Below are 22,867 nucleotides of genomic sequence, written 5' to 3' on the forward strand. Positions count from 1 at the left end.
CTTTGTATCGCTGTCGTCCCAAGCCAGAGGAGCGATGCGCTACGTCTACCGAACGCAACTTGGCTCCCGCATGGACGAGCACGAGTCAACTCCTGGTCGGATCGTTACAGGTGCGGTGCACGCCCAAGCCGAATGCTGTCGTGCGTTCGTGGCGGCAAGGTCTGCGGCCTGCGGCCTGTGAATGCATGGATGCATGGTGCAGTTGAGCATGAATCTCGTGACGATCAAGCGAGGATCGGGGACGACGCCACGCGCCACTCGATACTCGATGCATCACTCGATCACTCGGACTCGTGATCCCGGACAAAAGAACTTGGACAAGTACACGGGCGTAAGCGATCAAGCCATGTCCGCTTACGCTTGGCCTGCGCCTCGCCGCGCCTCAAAGTCTGGAATGCGGAAACGTCCTGTCCTGTGATCCTGTGATCCTTGTGGGTGGCCTGTGGCTTGATGTGGCTGCGCGGCTGCTTTTAGCTGTCCGCTTATTCCGGATCACCCCGCCCTCATTACTACTCTGTCAAGCGGCCCAAAATCCGGATCCCGGTTGTCCAGTCTCGGTCTCCTATCGGCCTCGGCCTCGGTGCTCGGTGCTCGGCGTTGCGTTGGCTCGGCGCATCGGCCTCTCCTCGTACCCGTGCCGGCGTCCTCAATGTCCTCAATGCGTCGGCCTTTTACACAATTCACTATTAGCCCGCGGCAGGCTGATAGGATAGCACACTAAATCTGGCTCATCTTCGGCTCATCTTCGGGGCATGTGATCAAATCAAAGATCCGGGCTCGTGCACTTGGCGTATTGGGCGTATTTGCATTCCTTCTGATACAACGTTTCCACAGTCTCTTCCGATTCCTACCCTGCTCTTAAGAGCCTCGTGTACAAACTAGACTTTTACTAATAACTTAGGGTTGATGATTCATGGGTGCCAAACAGTGGCGTTTTGGGTGGTGGTTTGATGGCGCGCGCGCTGCTCAGTCGAGGAATGGGCGCGAGTTCATGCGCTGCGCGACCTCCCATGGCGTCAGATCCTCCGGGTCATTGTCGTGATAGCGCCAGAACGTCTCCATCATATGGCTTGCTGCGCGGTTGTCAAAGCAAGCGTGAGGGCTGGGGTCAGAGATCGTTCCGATGGTTGGTCAACCGGCAAGGTCCGGAGAAGACCCCGCTCGGAGCTCTGCACTCACCCAAACTCGGACAAGAGTTCCACGGCCGACTGGCGCATCGGGTCGCCCTTGGGGATGTGGAAGCCCGCGATGACGAGGGGCCACGTGAGCCAAACGATGCGACCGTACATGGCGAGCATTTCCTTGGCGAGCTCTATGATGGCGCGTGATGCGCTCACGATGCGTGGGTCGGTTGAGGACACGCCAAAGACGACACGGTGCAGGCGTATCTTGGTCGCGTGGCGGTACGCAATGTTGCCATACTGGGTTCGCGGGTGGAAGGGTGTAAAGTTGCAGGCATTGTCCCACACCTTGAGCTCGGCCAGGAGGCCGTTGGCCTGCTCCTCGAGTTCCTGCTTCTCTGTAAGGGTGGCAGTGGGAGCGTTCGTGAGCGTAACAGTGCCACCGGGAGTCGTGGCCGTTGTGAGGGTGCCGCCGGACTGAATTTCGGCCATGCTGCCGTTCTGAGGCAGGCGAGCGGTGGCACGCGGTGGTAGGCGGAGAAGCAGGGACGAGACGTGCGGCTCAGCCGAGTGATGTTCTGTGAGGAGGTAGCCCTTCTCGCGAACACGCGAGACGAGGGTGCACGCGCGGGCGATGAGGTCGACCATGCCGCGGCTCATGCCGAACATGCGCTCGATCGACTCCCACTCGTTCTCGTTGGTGCTCCAGCTCTCGGCCTCAAAGAACCACGGCGTGAAGGCATCACGCAATATCGAAGGTGCCAGCTCGGTCGTCATGCACCCGAAAACGTCACGGATCGCGAGCTGCTCAAACACGAAACGCGATGGTGACAGGTGGTCGCGCGGCGAGTCGACAAGCAGTGCCTGAGCTCCACCCATGCGGCTGATCAAGGATAGGACTTGTGTGATGAGCGAGTGCCATGCTTCGTCGGCAGCGAGTGACTTGTAATTAGCAATGCGCTCGCTCACGCTCACGGCCACCACTCACGCTTGCAATGATGCAGCTCAGCAGGGCGGCAAGGACCAGCTCGACTTCGGTCTTGTCAATGCTCTTTGGTGTACCGTCGGGGCCTTCGAGAGCACAGCGCACAAGCTCGAGAACGCGAGGGCGTGTAGCGCGGGTGATACGCCAAGCACCCTCCTGGTCGTCTGGATTGGAGACGTAGCGCAAATGCACGGCTCCTACTGCGAGCATGGCTGTCCGAAGGGCGTCCGCCGCCGGGGATACCCTGTGATGGTTAGATCCGATCAAAGAGTGGCATGAGGGCGGCATGCCGATATGCCGGCCTTTGAATCTTTGGAACCAAGGCGGAATAAGGATGGAATTGGAAAGTGCAACTTACCCTGGTAAATGTGTAAAGGCTAGAGGCGCGTGCACGGTAAGCCATGGATTCCAAGGATTGTGGGGCGCCTCGAAAGCAAGGATAATGTGCACGGTGCGGGACAAATAGTGGCGGATAACGAGGCGCTCGTCTCTGAGGAGAGGTATCAGCGGAAAAAGTTGGGTGCGCGCGCGCGAGAGAGAGAGAGAAGAGCTGGGAGACCAAACTCACACAGAGGGAAAATAGGGCTGGAGGAATGATCTGTAATGGTGTCAGCGTGATGAGCATGGGAATGGAGCAGTGGGACACGGCAAGTGTCAGCGGCTGGGAAAAACGTACGGGTCCATCATCATCTCAGCACGAAGGCTGTCGGGGATGAGCTCCACCTCGCGTTCCTTGCCCTTGACCGAGACGATTGAAGTCTGGAGGGAGGATACAAAGGTCTCGGGTGCATGGAATGGGAGCTTGAATCGACGCTTGGGAGGCTCCGAGACGGTGTGAGTGCGGGGCTTGCGCGGACGATTCTTGCGACGCTGGACTGGGTCATCGGGTGGCCAGGTGCACTGTTGGGTCAGCGGGGGTGGGCGAGCTGTTAGAGGGAGGGTCATTCGCCTTGGCGATCGAGCGGCACGACCGGCACGACCAGCTCGACCAGCTCGACCAGCGAGACATTGGCCAGAGGGAAAGAAGCCAGATGACCAGATGACCAAAAGAGAGGGGGAGGGGGTGGCGCCACATACCTCGCGCTGTCCGATCTGGCACTTTTCGCAGATGGGTCTCGACTCGTCACACTTGACTTTGCGACGACGGCAAGTGAAGCAGCCTGAGCGAGATCGTTGACCTCCTGGTTCTGGAGGAGAAGCGCTTGCTGTGGATGGAGTGAGGTCTGCGATGGTTGTTGTGGTTGTTGTTGTGGAGTTTGTTGTTGGGTCGCCTGCGAAGAGAGCGAGGAAGGGATCCATGGAGAGTTCGGGGCTGGTTGACATGGTGGGTGGTGGTGTGGGGGGAAGTGATGGAGTGATGTCAAGGGGGAGGGAAAAGACAAGAGACAGAGAGGAGGAGGATGAAGATGAAGAGGATGAGAACGATGAAAGAGATGAAAGAGATGAAAGAGATGAAAGAGATGAAGAGAGACCACCTCTTGCTCGTCGTCTCCGTCGCAACAAACGCGCGCCGCCAATCTCCTTTGGCCCCCCCGGCCCCCCCCCCCCCCCCTGATTGCCCTGATTGCATGGGGAGGGGCCTCCACTCTGGGCCCAACAATCAAACGCCGCTCTTCCACCGACATACCGATCACTCACTCTGGGGGAGGGGGGTTTACTGCGGCGATTATAGAGTCCGCTCCAGAGTCACGTGACCTCGGCTATCAGTGACCGGACCAGTGGCCAGTCGACGGACGTCATGTCCACAATCGACCGCGGACGTAGTTGGAGAGTGGAGGAGGCTCCTCGCGATCCCACCACCGCTCCTCTCGATCTCTCTCCTCGACCTCTTGCTCTCTCTCTCTCTCTCCACCTCTCTCATACCTCCTATTCTCCTACTCCAAAGCCTCCCCCCCATCCTGTCCCGACTCGCTCTATTCCGCCTCGCACGGCTGACATCTCTGGCTGCCTCTCGCCACCCATTTGCTGCTCCCAGACTCTCAACCTCGTCCTCGTTATCCACCATGGCATCCTCCGCCTCCGCGTCTCCTCCTGGCCCTCCTCACGACTACGCCAAGCTGGCACCCGCCTCCACCGATTCCAGGGACCAGACACTCGTCATCCGCGAGCTCATCCCTGGCATGCTCACCTTCAGTGTCCCCTTTGTATGTCACTTGTCTTTACCGTGGTCTCTTGATCTCTCCGTCCCCGGCCTTGGGCCTTGGCAAGGCATGCACTGGCCTCCTCCTCGGCCTCCCTCACCCCGATCCCTACCCCGCCACATGCCGACGCCACGCCGAAGCCGCACCTTGCATCCCCCTCCCCTCCCCCCGGGGTCCCCAGATTCTACTCCGCCCTCTCTTCCGTCCTTCCCCCCCACTCACACCAGGCCCGCTTCAACACCGTCCCCATCGGCGGCCGCAGCACCGCCATCAGCCTCGGCGACAAAGGCATCTTCGTCTACGTCTCACACCCGCTCACCGCCGCGACCAAGGAGGCTCTCTCTCTCCTCGGCGGCGACGTAAAATGGCTCGTCACGCCTGACGGCGAGCACGGCATAAACATCAAGTCATGGGCCGAAGCCTTCCCCTCTGCGCAGTAAGTCCCTTGCCCCGCTCTCTCTAACCCAGACCCATCGGCGTGTCGCGCTTCAAAGACGAAAAGCCCGACGTGAACTGGGCTGGCCTCTTTGGCGCCGGCGGCCAAGACAAGAAATACGGCTTCGAGCCTGAAGTGCGCCTCCTCTGTTCCCGCTAACCCAGATCACGCTGCACCAAGTCGCGGCACACCGCAACGACGAGCTCATGGCACTGCACCATCCGAGCGGCACGCTGCTGCAAGCCGACATGCTCTTCAACATGCCCCCGAACGAGCAGTACAGCCGCGCCGGGCTGCCCCTCTGGTTCCGCCTGCTCGGCAGCGGCAGCTGGATGGCGCCCGGCAGCATGGTGCACGAGCGCCTGATCAACGGCGTCGTAGCGGACAACGAGTGAGTTGCGCGCACGCTGGCGCTCACGCCCAGCCTCATGAAGAAGGAGCTCGTGCCCATCTTCGCGGCAAAGTTTGACCGTATCGTGCCGTGCCACGGCGACGTGATTGATGCCGGCGGACGCGCGGCCTGGGACAAGGTTTGGGGCAAGTACAAGACGGACGTTGTTGCGCCGTGAGCGCGAGAGCGCGAGAGCACGGATCGCGAGCGCTCGCCGATGTGTAGTATAGAGTCGTCCAGTCCAGTTTCGTTTAGTGTCATTTCCGTCCCAGTTCCGCCCTCTTCCGTCGATGTATCATGCTGTCTGACCAACTTGGCGGGCGCGTGCGCAGGCGGGCGTAGTGCGGACGCAGGCACTGTGGGGCCGACGGGGGCCACTGGGGTCGTTCCGACTGGCTCGTCCTTGCGGTTGGCCCGATTGGCTTGAGCGCTCTATCGCGCGTGCGGAACCCTCGCCAGTTAGCTCGCCAGCTCGCGAGATCGCCAAGACGTGACCTGAGACAAGAGATCTGGCGCGCTCTATCCCCGAGCGAGTCCAACGTGAGGAGGTGGGCTAGGAGAGTAGAGCAGGGATAGGAGGGGTGGAATGTGGGGTGGGATGGAGGCGGGGGAGGGGGCAGCTGGAGGAATATGGGTACGGGGGTGGAGAGGTGGAGACGGCGGTGCGGCTGGGTGGTTGGAGTGGGATTGGGGGATCACGGGGGAGAGAGCGGTCAAGCTTGGTGGTCAAGCTGCAAGTTGTGCAAGGTCTCTTGTCGCGGAGGGGAGTCTTTGTCTGACAAGATGGGAAAGACGGGCCACGAGCACCTCGTCCGCTCGACGATCGACAGGTCACCGTGAGTCCGCTGCCGCCCCTACCTCTGCCTCGGAAGCCGTTCAGCCGTGCATGTGGATGGGCGATGGACAGAACAAAACGACCAACGCCGACTATATACACCCCACGCCGACTCGCGTTCGCGACAAGGTTATAAGCGAGCGAACATGGTCCGCCCGCGATTACGGCTCCGGCTGCGCGGCTACAATTGAGTAATGGAGATGAACGAAATCAAGCGACGTCGCCTATCACGCAGCGGCGTGGCGGGCGAGATGTCGGCCGAGAGGCCGAACCGAACAGACATAGTATGCCATCTCCGCATGCTAATCCACACGACACCACGCATGTTGCACGCACGCTGCATGCACCGGAACTAACGACGACACGGGCGTGCTCTTCCTGCCCGCTGACCGCGGTGGTAGCTGCCTGACCCGCACGCAGACAAGCCCCGAGATCCGAGCCATACCCGATCTATCACGGACGCGCGATATCTCAGCCCCAGCCCATTATGCGACAATGTGACGAGCGGATCACTGTCACTCACCACCGGCTCAGACTTCGCAACGTCTCTGCCCTCAGGTCTTGTAGGATTGGAAAGTTCCCTGCACCGTCGTATGTGAAACGCGCGGACCACTGAATGACGGGCCTGCTAACGCCATTGTGTGTGCCTCTGTCCACTGCGAACATGAGCTGTTCGGCATCCTTGTCGGAACTGTCATCACCAGTGTCACGTATGACCATGTATTCGATAGTCCAGCAGTACAAGTAACGTCTACGGCGTTGCCGGGCTATCGCTTGCCGGCTGCCGGAAACCTCTGTTCCGCTCGCCCTGATGTTGCATGCACGACTTGACGGCAACATGGACGCCATGCTCCTATTAACTGTGACGTCCTCGCATGTCATGCCAGAAGGCAAGTTGTTGCTGGGGGCGGCAGGTGAGTTGTGCCCATCACTCCCTTTGTGGCCGCGGCCTTCGCGGGACCTGCACCGACAGACGCGTTGTTGCCTGCTGGGCAAGCGAGGGAGCTCCTCGACGGAGGTTCGGAGTCGTCTCAGGATGCAGACGGAAGGCATGGTCAGCCAACCTCGGAAGCGTGCGCGCAACGTGACGCCTTGAGACGGATGACGAGGTGCGGGAGGCAACAATCGGGACTTCCCCACTACAACAACCGTCTCCATGCAAGAACCACCATCGACGCTTCGCCTCAATGCGTACGTCGGCGAGCGCCATGAAGCCACGGTCACGCTACCGCAAGACCAGGACCTGCTGTGCAAGACCAGGACCTGCTGTTCGTTTGCGACGTCCCTCCCAATTTGCATGGCCTCGCCCAGGACGATGCCACCGCCACTGGGCCTCAACAGCCCTCGCCCACTCGCTCTGAAGATAAGGTCCAGTCTGGCCACTCTGCGACAAGCGAGGCTAGTCTACAGCCCGCCTCATCCCTACCCTCGCTGAGCTCCGATCGCTCATCGGATGGCGACTCTCCTGTTCTCAAGACGCCGCTGCCGACGTGGACGTTGACGCTCTCCGAACTTCTTGACCCCCAGCCTGCACTTGACGTCTACCGTGCCACCCTTCACTGTAACCCGTCACGCTCGGTGCGTGCGCTCGTGGCGAAGAAGGGAATCCTGTGGTCGACTTTGACACCGTCGCGGACGACTTCACTCATCTCGCGTCTCTTCAAGGCCGCGAGCTTGCTCGCTTCTACAGTCTTTGGACGAGCGAAAGCGGCGAGCTTTGCATGCTACTTGTCGAGGACCTCGGTACCCTCGAGGACAACCTTGGATACCTGTGGGACAACAGTTTGATCTCACCATCGAGCTATGCGTGAGTACCCAGTCGGTACCTGTTGCGCGATATTGTTTCTTGTTCTGTAGGTTACTGACACTAGTACCTCGTTCCCCGCGTTGATTCGCGCCTTCCATGACGCAGGCGCCGCGACAGATGACTCGTCACCCGAGATCTACTTCATCTATCCCCGGGGCAACGGGTTGTGCTACGGCATGTTACCGCCGATGATGTTTGATGACCCAGACAAGCACGAGGTGTTCAAACGCCAGACCGTCTACGAGGAGCGGTGGGTAAACAAGTGGTTGACCTTCGGGTGATAACTCGGCGCAAACTCCGTCGTCGCTATTGCACCACGGCCAGGGGCACGAGTTCATCTGGTTCACAGGTTCTCAAGTTTCTCCTCTCCTCCGTCCGTGTACATAACATCGTCTCGTAGTGTCACCGCTCGGTGCTGGCCTAGCGGACTCGGAAGGCACTCGTCTTGCTCGTCATATTCCGCACACAATTCTTCAACATTTCGTCTCATACGAGTCTGCTCGACTGGGCAACCCTGCCCCACACCCTTTTGTATAGGTCCATCCTCGTGTACTGTAGATCCACCGCCGCTTGTACAGCAACACCCGCCAAAGTCTTGTCCACACCAGTTCGTCGCCTGAGCCGAGCGCTGTATAGATACTTGCATCTGTGTGCATTCCACACCAGGCCTGACGCAGCTGTGAATTGCTCTATAGATTAGATGTAGATGGGCACCCTCAGCTGCCATACAGCAGTCAGGCGGGGGCGTGACATGCGGCGGGCGAGACCGGGTCTTGCGGGGTCTTGCGGGGGCCTTGCGTAAGCCATCCTGTTCCAGCAAGCGTCGCAGAGATAGCAGAAGTGGGCAGTCCGGGGGTGACTCCCGGAGTCACCGCCAGCGCATGCCGCGCGCTCGCGGCCCCGCCCCCGCCCCCGCCCCGGAGACCATGTATCCGGGCCTCCGGACGTGATCCGTCCGGGCATTCCTCTTGCTCTCTTGCTGTCTCTCATCATTTACATATATGCCACCCCCTCCTCTGACCCTCTCTAACCCACTAACCACAATGCCGCTCACGATCTACGAGTCCGAGCTCCCTGCGCCCTACCTCCCCCAGATCTCCATCTTCGACTACATCCTCCCCGGGCTGCAGGGCGTGTCGCCGCTGCAAGAGTTCGACCCGTCTCTCCCGGCATTCATCGATGGCAGGGACGGCACGACGCTGACGCGCGCCGGGCTGCGCGACCTCGCGCTCCGGCTCGCGGGCGGCTTGCGTGCGCTGGGGATCAGGCGCGGCGACGTCGCCGGCGTTTGGGGATACAACTCGCTCGAATGGGTGAATGCCGCATACGGATGTTTGGCCGCGGGTGTGGTCGTCAGCCCTGCGAACTATGCCTAGTGGGTTTCTCCTCTCATTCTCCTTGCCCTCTCCCCTCGCTCCGCTACGTAAGCAGCTCTGACCCCAGCGCCCCCGCCGAAGTCGCACACCAGCTCAACGACTCGGGCTCCTCAGCTGTCTTCGTCGACCCCGAGCTCCTCCCGAACTTTGAGAAGGCGCGCGAACACCTCTCGCGCCCGCTCCCCCCTTCCCGCGTCATCCTCCTCTGCCGGCCGGAACACAAACCCGCGAACTCGCCCTACAAGTGCCTCGCCGAGATCCTCGCCGACCCCGTCGAGCCCGAACACTTTGACGGCGTCGCCTCGAACGAAACAGCGTGGATGTCGTACAGCTCCGGCACGACAGGCTTGCCCAAGGGCGTGATGACGACCCACTTCAACTTCACCTCGCAGCTCCAGGCCAACAACTGCAGCTACCACTTGGACTGCGGCCCGAACGGGGATGTCGTCCTCGGCTTCCTCCCCATGTCGCACATCTACGGCCTGACAATCTCGCTCCTACAGCCGCTGACGTTCGGCGCGCCCGTCGTCGTCCTCCCCCGCTTCGACGAGATCCCCGTGCTCGAAGCCATCCAGAAATACAAGGTCACCCACGGCCTCCTCGTGCCCCCGCTCATCCTCCGCTTCCTCCACTCCCCCAATACGGCCAAGTACGACATCTCGTCCATGCGCACGATCATGTCCGGCGGCGCACCGCTGTCGCCCGAGCTCGCGGCGGCGTTTGAGAAAAAGTTCCCTGGGTGCGTGAGCATCCAGGGGTACGGGATGACGGAGACGACGCCGGGGATCACGGCGATGAAGCGCGCCGACGTGCTCGCCGGCGGCCGGCAGGGGTGGGTCGGCCGCCTCCTCCCGACGTACCAAGCGCGCCTCGTGCTGCCTGACGGCACGGATGCGGCGCGCGGCGCGCCCGGCGAGCTGTGGGTGCGCGGGCCGAGCGTCATGAAGGGATACCACAACAACGCCGCCGCGACGGCCGAGACGATGGCGCTCGGCGGCTGGTTCCGCACCGGCGACGTCCTCGTGCGCGACGAACACGGGTGGTACAAGGTCGTGGACCGCGTCAAAGAGCTCATCAAGTACAAGGGCTTCCAGGTCGCGCCGGCCGAGCTCGAGGCGCTCCTGCTCACGCACCCGCGGCTCGTGGATGCCGGTGTGGTGGGGGTGTACGATGCCGCCGAAGTCACGGAGATGCCGCGCGCGTACGTTGTTGCGGCGGAGAGCGTGGGGAAGGGCGAGTACGAGGCCCTCGTGAAGGACGTGCAGGCGTGGGTGGCGGCGCGCGTCGCGCAGCACAAGAAGCTCCGCGGCGGCGTCGTGGTTGTCGACGCAATCCCCAAGTCCCCCAGCGGCAAGATCTTGCGCAAAGATCTGCGCAAGCGCGCGCAGGCCGAGTATGAGAGCAAGGCGGCGGCGAGGTTGTAGCGGGTGTGATGAGGAGTGTGGTAGTGGCACAGTGGCGCAGTCGCACAGTTGTAGCAGTTTGGGAAGGGATGCATGGGTTTGGGTAATGTGCGCCTCGGCGCCGCTTAGGTCAGCCCCTCGTGCAGGCATCGAGGTGCTGTGCATCTGGCTATCGGATACATGAGAAGCTGAGTGTGTGCCTCGCCTCCGGTCGACTGGAGGGCTGCGGGAACACCACGCCGAGCGCCTCACCCATCGTCCCTTGACGCCCGCTGATATATCAGCCTGCTGTCGGCGCTGGCGCTCGCATGCAGATCTGGTGCAGCCCACATGCAACCTCATGACTCAGCGGAGACGGAACACCCGTCTGGCCCGTCTCTTGCCGTCAACACCGCACCTCGCTTCGTATTGCATTCCGCACCGCATGCGTCACTTGTCGCCTCTCCGCACTCGGTCGCCGACGCAGCCCGTATTTATACTGACCCCCCCAACCGTACTCACCCATCACAGCCATGTCCACCACCTCCGCACCCACCGACTACACCGCCCCCGCGCGCGCCGTCATCCAGCCCGACCCCGCGACCTCCGCCCTGGTCGCCACCACCCTGCCTCTCCCCGCCCCCAGTGCAGACGACTACATCATCGCCGTGCGCGGAACCTCGCCCTGTCTTGGCGAGCTGACGTGGGAGCTCGCGTTCCCCACGCTCTTCACGCACCGCACCCACCGCGTGCCGGGCACGGAGGGCGCCGGCGTCGTGCTCGCGTCGCCCGCCGGCGCCGCCTTCGCGCCGGGCGACGCCGTCATGTTCCGCCTCGACGCGTGGCTTTCCGGCACACTGCGCGAAGTCACGCTCGTCCCCGCCGCTAATGTTGCACGCAAACCGCAAAGCCTTGGGTGGAGTGAGGCGAGCGCGACGCCGCTCTCGAGCCTCACGGCATGGCAGGGGCTATTTGAGCATGGCGTGTTGGACGCGGAGGGCATTGAAGGCAAGGGGGGCAAGGGGAACGATGGGAAGAAGGTGCTCGTGACGGGCGCGAGTGGGTCGGTGGGGATGTGGGCGCTGCGGTTCGGCACGGCCGCGGGCGCGACGATGGTCGCGCTGGGCAGCGGGGCGAAAGGGGATGAGATGCGGGCAGCCGGCGCGGCTGAAGTTATCGACTATCGGACGCAGCGGGTGGACGAGTGGGCGAAGACAAATGCCGTCGACCAAGTCCTGGACTGCACGGGCAAGGACACGGGCGCGGTGTGGGCCGCGCTCAAGCCCGGCGGGCGGTTTTTGTCGGTGTGGTGAGTAGTCTGCGCGGACAGGGCTCACGCAGCGTCGACCCGACGCAGACACAGCCGCAGGATAAGCACGTCCAAGTCGCCAAGTGGTTCCTCGTGTCGCCGCGCGGGAGCGACCTCGCGCGTATCGCCGACCTCATTGATGCGCATGGATGGCGCCCTATCATCGATAGCGTCGTGCCGTTTGACGAGTTCCAGGCCGCGTACGATAAGGTCGACGGCGGCAAGGCCGCGGGCAAGGTCGTCATCACCGTGGCGGAGGAGTAGTGGAGAGCAGCTGCGTGGGAAGCGGTGCGATGCACGCGTGAGGAGTCGTGTCGGAAGGCGAGGGCTTGCCCCTCCTCATGGTCCCATGGATCTGTGGATATTGTCTGAAATACGCCGAAATGGCGCCACTTTTGGGAGCGCAGCTGTGGCACCGCTGCGTGGCGTCAGATATCTTCGACCTGCATCGTGCGAGTGTGAAGTCAGTCCTCGCAGGAAGCATCGTCACACCATGCGCCGATGTAGCGACGCCGAAGCCGAGCTCGTCGAGGACAGAAGCAGATATGGGCTCATATCCCGCGATTGCGCCGTGCGAAGCCTGATGTGGACGAGAAAGAATGCCGTCCAGCGTTTAGCCCGACGCAGTGCTCGCTTGTTTGCATATATAGCACCAAGATGCTGCTCAACACCTCCGTCATCACTCATCTCCATTCTACCAGCAGTCACCTCCCTTCTCACCAGCAGTCCCCATGAATATTGTGCTTACCCACAAACCCCACGCATACACACCACACCAGGACACCCCTCCGCTCCCACGATACCAGTAACAACATAACATAGCTCCGACGTCATTACCCCCTCACACGTAGTAGGGGCTCAAAAAAGATGGGACCTCGATCCTCAATGGCAAGATAGAGTGCCACCCTGGACAAAACCGCCTCCGTAAGCATACGGCATAGGCTGAGAGCGGGACGAAAATTCCTGGGCTCTTCCGGCGATATCGCAATCCAGCAGTTGCAGACGGTTGGAAACACAAAAGAGCGGAATCGAAGGCTGAACACCATGAAGACACTCAACTGGCCGCAGGACAGGGTGGGAAGTGGTCGTGCAGCAGGTTCCCCGCGCGCACCCCATCGCGATCTCAAGGCCAAGTCAAGCTGCGAATACGCGCACCTCTCGTCACGCGGGCTGACGCTGGTCGACCATTGAGAAGCACGGGAGCTGCATTGCTCGCAGATGTCGTGTATATGCACTACATTCTCGGCCGCCACTAAAACTACACCCCAGAGCAGTTCTGAGATGTCGAGCGATGACACGCCCTCTGCATCTAGCCTGGCGTTCAACACGGCCCCTTCGCGCATAATTACCTCCTAACCACACAGACCACTGGCCACTGGGATGACTGCTGCGTCGCCGGGCGTCTGTCTTCAGTAATAAGTTTCCGCGATCAACAGAAGCCGGCGGCGCGGCAGAGATGACGAATGGCTCCCAATCTTCGGATCCACGGGGCGCCCCGCCCTGCCTGGGGACCTCTCAGCGCTCATGAGGACTCCTCATGAGCCCTGACATGTGCCGAGGCTAAGCGGGGATGGCTTACGGCTCAACGGCCTTCGTCGAGCCCCGCTGTCGAGAGCGATATGCAACCTCCCCGAGGTTCTGTGACCCTAATAGCGCGAGATTACGGCGAAGCAGTGAGCATGGTCAGTGGGCAGTTCCACAGTGATAAGTAGTGATGCCATGCGTATGCCATATGTGTCCCTCTGCCTCCGTCCCCTAGGATATCCTGTACGCCTCGCCCTGCCGCAGCACGCGCCCGGCGCTTTTCCCCACGCCGTTCGGCACCATCCCGAACCGGTCGAAGGGGAGGACGATGCAGACGACACGCCCGTCGAGCAGCCCAAGAGGAACCTGGTGTGAGATTTGGGGATGGTGGGGTGGTACGAGCTGAGAGCCGCCCGCCGTGAGCAAAACTCACTGGCCCATATGTGTTCGAGTCGATGGTGCGGAACGTCGAGTCGCCTTCGACCCAGCAATGCCCTGCGGGGACCTGTACGGGGCGAGGAGGCGCTGGTGGAAGGGGGTAGACCTGGTGTCAGAGGCTGATGATGTACACACTCACTGTATCTCCTTCGAGTGCAATCACACGCTTGACCATGAGCTTCTCGGGCTGCTGGGGTGACCTGGGGTCAGACTCTCATCAGTGAAGGTTGTGAGATTGAGGCTGTGCTCGTGCCGTGCAGCGATGCTGGCCATGCTCGCTCCGACCGTCGGTCTCAAGGCGAACCGCTTGACCCAGCGCCACGCTCGACTCACCACAGCGTCACAATATCCCCCCGCTTCAACTGTCCCATGCGGATGCTCAGCCGGTCGAGCAGCAACACGTCCTTCTGCAGCGGGTTCTTGTGCAGGTTGGGGTTGAACACAGGCTGCATGCTCGCCCCCGTGACCTTGGTCAATCCGACGACATGTCGCACAACGAAGATGCCGACTGGGATCCAGGAGAGTACGCCACTGAAGTCAGGATGGTGGGACGCGCAGCATGGCTTCAAAAGTTGGGAGCAGCAGCTACTCACACGCTCCACCGCACGGCGGGGTTGCGAAAGTAGCGCGACATGGCGCTAGATAATGTCGTGCAGCGTACCCGTGCTGTACGTCGATTGCAGCGCGGCGAGGATGCTGGGAGTGATGATGCAAGCGGAAGCGCGAAAGAGTGATGGAGATGGCGAGTTTTGGGAACGCGGAGACGAGCCGATCATCCGGCATTCCCGAGCGCCGGCAGACGTCACCACGCGACAACCTCCTCTCCATCTCCATCGGCCACCTCAATCTCCATTTTGTCAATCGTCAACACTCTCTCGCTCTTTTACTCTCGTAATCCTGTCCTCCCCCCACCCATCACACTCCTTGTCGCGGTGATGGACGACGACGTCCCACCATACATCCCCATCCCGCTAGCCGGGGTCCCCATCCTCCCTCCTCCCGACGCCATGGCTGGGACCAACCCCCCACCAGCGGTCGCGCAGCCGGGATCCGCCGTCTTCCCACCGCCGCCGAGCGCGCCCCCCGTGCGCAAGCTCATCCCCACCACGACGAGTCTGAGCACCAACGTGTCCGATCTTGTGCTCAGCTCACTGTTGCCCGCCAACCTCCCCAAGCTTCCGTCCAACCACCCTCCCGGGCGGGCGAGGGAGCTCACGAGCCAGAGAGAGGGGCTGGGCCTGAATGTGATGAGCAACAACTTTAGGCGGTTCGTGACCAAGGTGAGTGCGCAGGTGGTAGTGGCAGGAGGGCTGGAGTGTGAGATGGAGGCGGCGGCGCGGTCTGTGCAGCCCGCCCGCGTCGAGCGTCCAGTGCGCCCCTCCAGCGAGTGGTAGGACAAGCTGACCCGCAGGTTGGACCCATCTTTTGGCTACAGGATCGCGTTGAAGAGGTGCTATTCTGGCAGAAGCCGTCCTGGACATGGGCTTGGCTCCTAACGTGGACGTTCATCTGCTTCCAGCCGCGCGTGCTCCTTTTCCTCCCAACCGCCGTCCTGCTCGTGATTTATACATGGCTACAGGAGCGCAGGAACCCGGTACCCTCTCTGTTCGGCGTCACCCTCGCACCCACGCCGGCTGGTTCGGCGCGGATCGGCGGCGATGCTGACCCAAACTCGTACAGCGCCTCCACGGTGCCAGAGATGGAGGGTGCGCCTGTCGTACCGCCCAAGGAGGCTGAGTCGTCCGTCGACTACTTCATGAACATACAGGCTATCCAGAACCTCATGGGTCTCATCGCCGACGTCTTTGACACCGCCATACCGTACCTCACCCTCATCGGTGGCAAGGACACAGCGCCAACGAGCTTCCCTCTCTCACCGTCCACCGTCATTCTCGCGCTCATTCCTCCGACGCTTTTGTTGCCGCTCACGCCGGCATGGGCGATCAAGTACCTCCTGCTGCCGATGGGTATCGCGCCTCCTCTCCTGTTCCACCCAAACTTCATCGCGGCGATCGAGGCCGCCCCTCGTTCCAAGCGTGCTCTTCAGGCTCGCGCAATGGCAGAGGAAGCAGTGATGACGGACGCTCTGTCCGACGACCTCGGTCGCCGACTCCTCGCTCGGGTAGAGGTGTGGGAGAACGAGCGACTTGACCCCACAGCTGTCTCCAAGACGCCGCTGCCACCGGGCTCGTGGTCCGTGCGGTTCTTGCGCGCCGGCGAGCGCGCGCCCTGGGTCAAGGTGCGCCGTGGCGACAGCGCGTGGGCGGCGGAGGAGGTTGGCGACGAGGGACCGACGATGGTCTTGAGTCTGAAGGACAATTGGAACTTTGTCCCAGGCGAGGACTGGCGCGTGGATGTGTGCGGGCTCTGGAGCGATGTAGGCACCGACGCCGACGGCTGGGCATACTCTGACGACGGGTGGCAGAACCCCTCATCTGTCCCAGATGCGCCGCGCCGTGTGACGAGGCGTCGGCGTTGGTGGCGGCGCGTATACCGCAACGACCGCGAGTTGTAACAATTGCATGATGGCATGACGTAGTGGTTAAAACCGTGCGTAATGCCTTTAATTAGGTCTTGGAATGTACCATTAGCCCAAAAGTTGGCCTTAGTCGGACCTCGTCATCCTTCCTCCCTTCTCCTCTGTTCATCACCACCTCGGCGCGATGGATCGCGCACCAGATCTCCACGTCTCCGCCGTGCGTCTCCACGATACTCTCCGCGTACTAATGGCAGCTCTCGCCGGCCGAGTTCCGCGCGTACAAGCGCTACCTCGACTTGCTGGCGCTGGCACAGGCTCGCGACGGCGTCACGACACTGGGCGCAGATGGAACGGTGCGCTTCGAACGTGTGGCTGTGCGGCGCTTCGCAGAGGAGCGACTGGGCGCGCGTGGTGTCGACGAGGTGGGTGTGAGGCCAGCTGCAGAGCTATCAGCTGCTGGCGGCCGCGCCGCGGCCGTCTGCCCAGACCACGGCCAGCTCGTCCCAGCGCGCTAACTCCAGGTCCTTAGCCGCGTAGCGACAGCGGGCGCTCGCCTGTCCGCGGGGCAGGTCTACGCCGTATTCCGCCTGCTCTCCCACCAGGTCGCTGGCAAGCGGGGTGACATCGAGCTCGTCTTCGTGCCAGGTGAGTACACACACCACGTAGCACGTCGCACGCCGCACCGCCCCCTGCCAACTTCCCCACACTACGTCGATCGCGGCATGTCTCCACACCACGCGCACCGACGCACGTTGCGAAGCACACCGCGCTTCACACTTCGCAAGAGCTCGCACTCCCTCGTTCACGCACTCCCACGCACTCACTGACCTCAGTCGACCCGCTCCCTCTTGATCCCGATGCGCCCGCTCCGCCTCCCCCCCGACGAGTCCACTCTATATCAGGACCCGTGAGCGCGGCCAGTAGCTCTTCCTCACGCCGTTCTCGCCCATCTCTCCCACCTCGACGCACGCCCTCGCCTCCTCCATCCCGCGCATCACGGAAGAGCCTGCCCAACTCGCTCGATCCCAAGCCTCTCGATCCGTTCGCAGACTCGCCTGGACCTTCACCCGCCAAGGCGCGCACGTACTCTACGCCAGCACTTGGCACGTCCGGCATTGTGGGGAGCAATAACCCCTTCCGCGCCACGGCTCCACATCTCGGCTGGGGCAAACCCCCTGCTCAGCAGTTTTGGTCGTCCGGACCAGCCAAAGAAGCCCCTGAACCACCCCGCTCTGATCTGCGCACTGAGCCGCTCCGCTCCGTCGGCCCCCCGCTCCCGCCCCGCAAGCCCAGCGTCCGCCGTCCGGGCCCAGCACTTCCTCCTCGAGGCCGCGTGCGCGCCGATTCATTGTCTTCGTCGGCGTCCGAGAACCAGCCGACCAGCACCCGCGAATCGTCATCCATCATGCAGCAGAGTTTTGCCGCCGCCGCTAACCGCGAGCAGCCCCGCCGCACTGCGACTGTCCAGGTCTTGCGGAGCTCCGAGCGCCCCGCGCCCCCGCAGCGCCCTGATGACGCGAATGACTCGCTGTCTACACGCAACGAGCCCCCTCCCCCTCCCCGCCGTGACGAGGCTCTTGCCCCTCCTCGCCGCGATGAAGCCCTCGCCGGCCACCCTCGCCGCGACATTGTCGAGCAGGTCAGCCGCGCGATCCGCGAGAGTGAGGTCGACCCGCCCCCTCCTCCACCCCAGCGCGTTGTGTCTGGTGCCAGACCGAAGCCGTCTCCTTCGCCTACCTCGGCGACTGCAGCGTTCACTCTGACCGCCGAGGAGGCGAGGGCCAAGTACCCTGGCCTTAAGACGTGGCCACATGTTGGGCTGCTGTCTGACCGTCCTTCGCGCCAGGCATTCGCTATGATCATTCTCAACCAGCCGATCACCCGTCGCGACACGCTGATGCGCGTTTGGTTCGCGAGCACGTTGCGCTACTGTGCCGATGGTGGAGCGAACCGGCTGTATGACGCGCTCGATGCCGAGGAGCGCGAACGCATGCTCCCTACGATGATCAAAGGCGACCTCGACTCGATCCGCCCTGATGTCAAGGCGTTCTACGCTTCGCGCGGAGTGGCCATTAAGCGCGACCCATCCGAGTATGCCACGGATCTTCAGAAGAACATGGACGAGGTCGTGGCGGTGGAGAAGGCATCGGGCAAGAAGTTCTCTCTCGTGTTCCTCGGCGGCCTATCGGGCCGGCTCGACCAGACGCTGCACGTGCTTTCGACGCTGTTCAAGCTCCGTGAGACGCGGCGCAGCACCTACGTCATATCGGAGGAGAGCCTGGCGTGGGTGCTTGACACGGGTGTCCACCTCATCGAGATCGACCACGCCAGCATGGGCCAGACGTGTGGCCTGCTCCCTGTGGGCGTGAATGAGGCGTACGTGCGCACCGAGGGGCTCAGATGGAACTTGGACTGGGCGACGAGCGTCATGGGAGATCTGAGCACGTCGAATCATCTGCTGCCGCACGAGCACGCGGTGCTAGTTGACACGTCCGCGCCGATCGTGTGGACGGTCGAGATCCGCAAGGGCCTGCAAATGCCGCCGCTGCGCTCGCCGACGGGTGTGGACGAGCTGTCGCGCGGCGTGAAAGAGCTGGGCCGGGCAGTGGGCAAGGGAATGGGATCTATTGGGCAGGGGTTCAACCGGCGCCTCAGTCGGCAGGGCGTGCCGATGCCCGCGAATACGAATGGGGGGGAGGAGAGAAGAGAGCGCAACGAGCGCGCGGCGCTGGTGCAGCAAGACAGCGGGTATGCGTCGCGCGACGACGAGGCGGACGGGTACGCGCAGCTCGATTAGAGATAGGCTATGGGGGGTAGTGGATGGTGGCGTGTGCCTGAGAAGCCTTAAAGCTAGTGGGTACAGTACATGAGCATCGGAGCTTGGCAGAAGAATTAGATGCGAATGGAAGGGCGAGAGATATGGCAGCTTATTATTATATGCGTGAGACTGTGAGATGGAGAGACGTGGGCTTGTGAGACAAATGGACTGCATGAGAGCTCTAGTGGGCCAAATGCCACGTCGGCGAGGGGTGGACTCGCCCTGGAGCGCGGCGTCGGGACTGGATCGAGTGCAATTCCATATGGTCTCTTTGAGACAGCGAGCCGACGTGTCCGAGCGCTGCAGTGGCTTGAGATGATGCATTGTTGTTTACAGTAGTTTGCGCACTCGAGGCGCACTCGAGGACGCGGGTGCCTCTCTCTGTGGCCGGCCGATGCAGCATTGTCGGGGATACAGAGGAGTAATAAGAGTAAGCGGAAGTAAAGTGGAATGTAAATCCTTCAAACATCCTCGACTCGCTCGCACAGGTCGCATGACGACCTTTCCCCACTCCTCATCATCCTCCTCATCATCCTCTCAACAATCATGACTACTACTCTTTCAATCCATTAACATCTCTCTTTCTCTCTTTCTCTTCATCATCATCATCCACAACTGCTCTTCCTCTCTCCCCCCCTCTCCTCCCCCCTCTTCATCTCATCACCATCCCCACCCCCCCCCCCCCCCCTGTTTGACCGCCCCTCACCATCACCATGTCCGCTTCGTCGGGCACAACGCTCATCTCGCCCACCAGCACCACCAACAATGGTCCCCCAGGCGCGCCCTCGGTGAGCGGCGCCAGTACCCACTCGTCCCATGCGCGCAAGCATAACCGTGCCGCAAGTCACCATGCCGTCGGACATGGTCACGGCCACGGCCACGGGCATGCCCATGGACACGGGCACGCGCACGCGCGGCGGCCACACGTCTCGCACCACACACATTCGTCCCACAGCAGCCGCAGCGGGCGGCGCAGCTCGGAGGGCGAGCACGGGCGGCGCGCACTCGTCGCAGGACTTGCGATGCAGGCGCTCGAGGGCGTGCCAAAGACGAAGCGCAAGACGAGCGAACCGCTCGCGGGCGCGTCATCGCGGCCCGCACCAAAGCCTAATCGCAGCGACCCGCAGCTTCCGCGCCTGGGCGACTCGCCCGGCTCGAGCGGAGTGAGCTCCAAGAAGCGCGGAAGCAAGGCCGACATCGAAGTGGAGGTTATTGCCGGGCCAGACCAGGGCGGGGACGACGAGTGGGAGAGCGGCGAAGAAACGCCAGCCGGAAGCAGCCGGCCGCGCGGCGATGCCGTGGCCCCTCTCCCGCCCGTGAATGAGAGGACTGCGCAGCGCTCGGTGGTAGCGGGTGTTGTCGGCGAGTCGCCGAGTGACCTGCCTACCCCGAGTCCTGGCCATGAGCCGCGCGAGACGCAGCGCACAACGGGGTTCCCTGGCGTGCCGCTTACACCGGCGTCGCAGCCGAGCGGCACTGCAAGCCGCTCGCACTCTCCCAGCCGCGCAGCGAGCGTGCTTTCCCTCTCGCGCCCCGGGTCACACATTAACCTTCGTCACGCCGTGCACACCCCCGGCACGGCACCACACACCGAGGGGCGCCCAGAAGGCCGCGAGTATCCGTTCCCAGCGATGAATGGCCCGGAACACTTGTCGCGCGAGACGCGCGAGAGGGAGAGGGAGGCGAAGAAGCCGTCGCCGCTCAAGCCGACCCACCACCGAGAATCGAGCGGAAGCACGCCACAGACGGCTCCGCTGCTCCGTCGCCGGCCGAGCCACGCTTCCCTCCGCAGCATCCAGAGCCTGCGCGCGCCGCCACATCCGCTCAACGCCCTAGACTCGCCAAAGCAGAAACGCACTGCGTCGCTGCACTATCCGCCTGCCGCGCCGGCGCTGGTCAACCGCGAGACGGTGGAGGGGCTAGGATGGGAAGGCGACGAGCCCGCAGCGCCTGCACCCCGCGCCGAGCCGCGCCCGGCCAGAGTCGGGAGCTTCTCCTCCGTCCGCTCCCTCAAAGGACTGCTGAATGGCCCGCCGCCGCGCCCGCCGCCCACCCCGCGCCGCCTGACGGCGATGCAAGCCGCGACAGCCGTCAGCCGGCTGGGCACGACGAACGACCCGGTGGCATACCACCAGAGTCTGGGCTTCTCATCCACGACAGCCGAGACCGCGCACCTCCTCAGCCGCTTCTTGCCGCCCAAGAAGCGGCGCCGCCCGCGCTGGGCGATCACGGCCCGCGAAGCGCTGGCAGCGCACCACGCGCTCGAGGCGGGCGAGGAGATCGAGACGGGCCGCATCGGCCTCACGGACGGACAGTACCGCGACGCGCACGAGACTCTCGTGGCTTCGATGCGCGCGCTGGGTGCGCCGAAGGCGCGGCGCGGCGCGCCACGCAGCTACTCGTACCAGTCGTTGTTGGGGGCGACGGAGGAGCTGAGCATAGCGCCCCGCAAGCAGGGCATGTCGCCATTCGAGATGAGTGCTGCGCGGTGTATGGCGCAGCGGGGGCGGTAGGCCGAGCGGAAGCGAGGACGGCAAGGGCAGCGAGGGCAGCGGAGCCTGGGTGGCGCGGAAGCTGAGGGCGAAGTGCTGAGCCGTGAGTGAGAGGTGGCGGAGGCCATGGAATGATGGAAGTAGTCTACGATAGTTGTCGGTGCACAGTTCATGTACGTTATGGGCAGACGGGATGGGCGTCGAGACGCAGCGCGGCGATGAATGGACGCTACGACGCAGGCGAAGATGTACGAGTTGGAGAGAGTAATAATGCCCTCCACTTTGGATTTGGGGCTGAGTATTGCGGGTTTTCGCGTTTTCACCTCCACTCCACCCACTCGCTCATCAACTCGACTCAACATGGCTTTCTCGGACGAGACCAAGGACCGCGTCAACGCCGCTATCGGCATTGCCAAGGTGTGTAGTGTGTGGTGGAAGGGCAGGGCGCGGGGCGGGGGGAGGAGTCGGTCGCCACCGCCGTCTCACTCCTTGGAGTGTCTCAGCCCCCCCGTCTCCTCCCCCTCCTTCGCCTCCCCTCCCCTCTTCGTATCCTCCTCCCCCTCACCCCCGCCATCCCTCCCCTCCTCCCCTCCTCAACCTCATCTTCGGGCTCAGCCTCACCCGCTCCTCTCGCTCCGCGCACGCCTCGCTCGCCTCGCTCCGCTCGGACTAATCCCAGACAATCATCACGATCGGCTGGATCCCCGCCATCATCTTCATCGGGTACCGCAACTCGAACCCCCAGCCGTCGCTCATCAAGCTCATCACCCCGCTTGCGTGATCGGTCGTATAGGTGGGTAGGCATGCGGGCCCAGCTGACGCCAGTGTATATGCAGGCATACTTCTCTCGCAGCTTCATGTTTGTGACTAATACACGCCAGATGGCTTCTACAATCTCCTGCGCAGCATCGGCGAGTGGCACCGACTGCGCAGTACAGAGGACGCAGCACTGAGAGCTAGACGAGGACGGTGATATCGTCGTCGCTCCACTCGCCCTCTGCCTCCTCGACCCCGGCCTCGGCCTCAGCTTCAGCAGCCGGCATGTGGCCAGCGGTCTGCCGTCAGCTCATCCTCGTGATGACTTACAGATGTCTTCTCGATGCGGCGGTGGGTGCGCACCTCGCGCGCCCCCGTGATCTTGGCGGGCGCGAGGACGACCGCGACGGGGATGCCGCTGATATGCGAGACCTCGCGCTTGCGCTTCCCCAGCCCGGGAGAGGGGAGGAGGGCCGCGAGCGTGGGCGCGGGCGTGGGCGTGGTGGCGGGCGAGGTCGAGGTCGATGTCGATGTCGGCGGCGTCTGGCCCGTCGGGATGGCGATGGGGGCGGACATG

General features: G+C 62.8%; 10 protein-coding genes across 10 annotated transcripts; 7 read left to right on the plus strand and 3 right to left on the minus strand.

The window, feature by feature from the left end:
* Positions 1–966: 966 nt before the first annotated feature.
* On the minus strand, positions 967–3,429 carry COLE_06932 (uncharacterized protein; the record flags this gene model as incomplete). Its single annotated transcript, XM_018422733.2, has 7 exons — positions 967–1,102; positions 1,180–2,063; positions 2,110–2,350; positions 2,465–2,596; positions 2,675–2,704; positions 2,783–3,006; positions 3,184–3,429. 7 exons carry the CDS (start codon positions 3,427–3,429, stop codon positions 967–969), a joined length of 1,893 nt encoding a protein of 630 aa, XP_018279977.1.
* Positions 3,430–5,660: 2,231 nt separating this feature from the next.
* On the plus strand, positions 5,661–6,104 carry COLE_06933 (uncharacterized protein; the record flags this gene model as incomplete). The annotated part of the gene is made up of 1 exon (XM_018427204.2): positions 5,661–6,104. One exon carries the CDS (start codon positions 5,661–5,663, stop codon positions 6,102–6,104), a length of 444 nt encoding a protein of 147 aa, XP_018279975.1.
* A 157-nt stretch (positions 6,105–6,261) lies between these two features.
* COLE_06934 (uncharacterized protein) lies at positions 6,262–7,208 on the minus strand (the record flags this gene model as incomplete). The annotated part of the gene is made up of 2 exons (XM_018427205.2): positions 6,262–6,500; positions 6,548–7,208. 2 exons carry the CDS (start codon positions 7,206–7,208, stop codon positions 6,262–6,264), a joined length of 900 nt encoding a protein of 299 aa, XP_018279974.1.
* Positions 7,209–7,630: 422 nt separating this feature from the next.
* Positions 7,631–7,997, plus strand: COLE_06935 (uncharacterized protein; the record flags this gene model as incomplete). The annotated part of the gene is made up of 2 exons (XM_018427203.2): positions 7,631–7,716; positions 7,781–7,997. 2 exons carry the CDS (start codon positions 7,631–7,633, stop codon positions 7,995–7,997), a joined length of 303 nt encoding a protein of 100 aa, XP_018279973.1.
* Positions 7,998–8,759: 762 nt separating this feature from the next.
* Positions 8,760–10,516, plus strand: COLE_06936 (uncharacterized protein; the record flags this gene model as incomplete). The annotated part of the gene is made up of 3 exons (XM_065626510.1): positions 8,760–9,091; positions 9,160–10,279; positions 10,313–10,516. The coding sequence occupies 3 exons, from the start codon at positions 8,760–8,762 to the stop codon at positions 10,514–10,516; spliced, it is 1,656 nt and encodes a 551-aa protein (XP_065482204.1).
* Positions 10,517–11,007: 491 nt separating this feature from the next.
* COLE_06937 (uncharacterized protein) lies at positions 11,008–12,047 on the plus strand (the record flags this gene model as incomplete). The annotated part of the gene is made up of 2 exons (XM_018426559.2): positions 11,008–11,783; positions 11,816–12,047. 2 exons carry the CDS (start codon positions 11,008–11,010, stop codon positions 12,045–12,047), a joined length of 1,008 nt encoding a protein of 335 aa, XP_018279971.1.
* A 1,491-nt stretch (positions 12,048–13,538) lies between these two features.
* COLE_06938 (uncharacterized protein) lies at positions 13,539–14,379 on the minus strand (the record flags this gene model as incomplete). Its single annotated transcript, XM_018422731.2, has 5 exons — positions 13,539–13,673; positions 13,741–13,851; positions 13,885–13,945; positions 14,079–14,276; positions 14,339–14,379. 5 exons carry the CDS (start codon positions 14,377–14,379, stop codon positions 13,539–13,541), a joined length of 546 nt encoding a protein of 181 aa, XP_018279970.1.
* A 301-nt stretch (positions 14,380–14,680) lies between these two features.
* COLE_06939 (uncharacterized protein) lies at positions 14,681–16,260 on the plus strand (the record flags this gene model as incomplete). Its single annotated transcript, XM_018422730.2, has 2 exons — positions 14,681–15,025; positions 15,157–16,260. The coding sequence occupies 2 exons, from the start codon at positions 14,681–14,683 to the stop codon at positions 16,258–16,260; spliced, it is 1,449 nt and encodes a 482-aa protein (XP_018279969.1).
* Positions 16,261–16,408: 148 nt separating this feature from the next.
* On the plus strand, positions 16,409–19,021 carry COLE_06940 (uncharacterized protein; the record flags this gene model as incomplete). Its single annotated transcript, XM_018421280.2, has 4 exons — positions 16,409–16,441; positions 16,479–16,646; positions 16,746–16,869; positions 17,058–19,021. The coding sequence occupies 4 exons, from the start codon at positions 16,409–16,411 to the stop codon at positions 19,019–19,021; spliced, it is 2,289 nt and encodes a 762-aa protein (XP_018279968.1).
* Positions 19,022–19,755: 734 nt separating this feature from the next.
* On the plus strand, positions 19,756–21,555 carry COLE_06941 (uncharacterized protein; the record flags this gene model as incomplete). The annotated part of the gene is made up of 1 exon (XM_018422729.2): positions 19,756–21,555. The coding sequence occupies one exon, from the start codon at positions 19,756–19,758 to the stop codon at positions 21,553–21,555; it is 1,800 nt and encodes a 599-aa protein (XP_018279967.2).
* Between the last annotated feature and the right edge of the window lie 1,312 nt (positions 21,556–22,867).

This window comes from Cutaneotrichosporon oleaginosum, assembly GCF_008065305.1.
Source record: "Cutaneotrichosporon oleaginosum strain ATCC 20508 chromosome Unknown ATCC20508_contig06, whole genome shotgun sequence".
NCBI lineage: Eukaryota > Fungi > Basidiomycota > Tremellomycetes > Trichosporonales > Trichosporonaceae > Cutaneotrichosporon > Cutaneotrichosporon oleaginosum.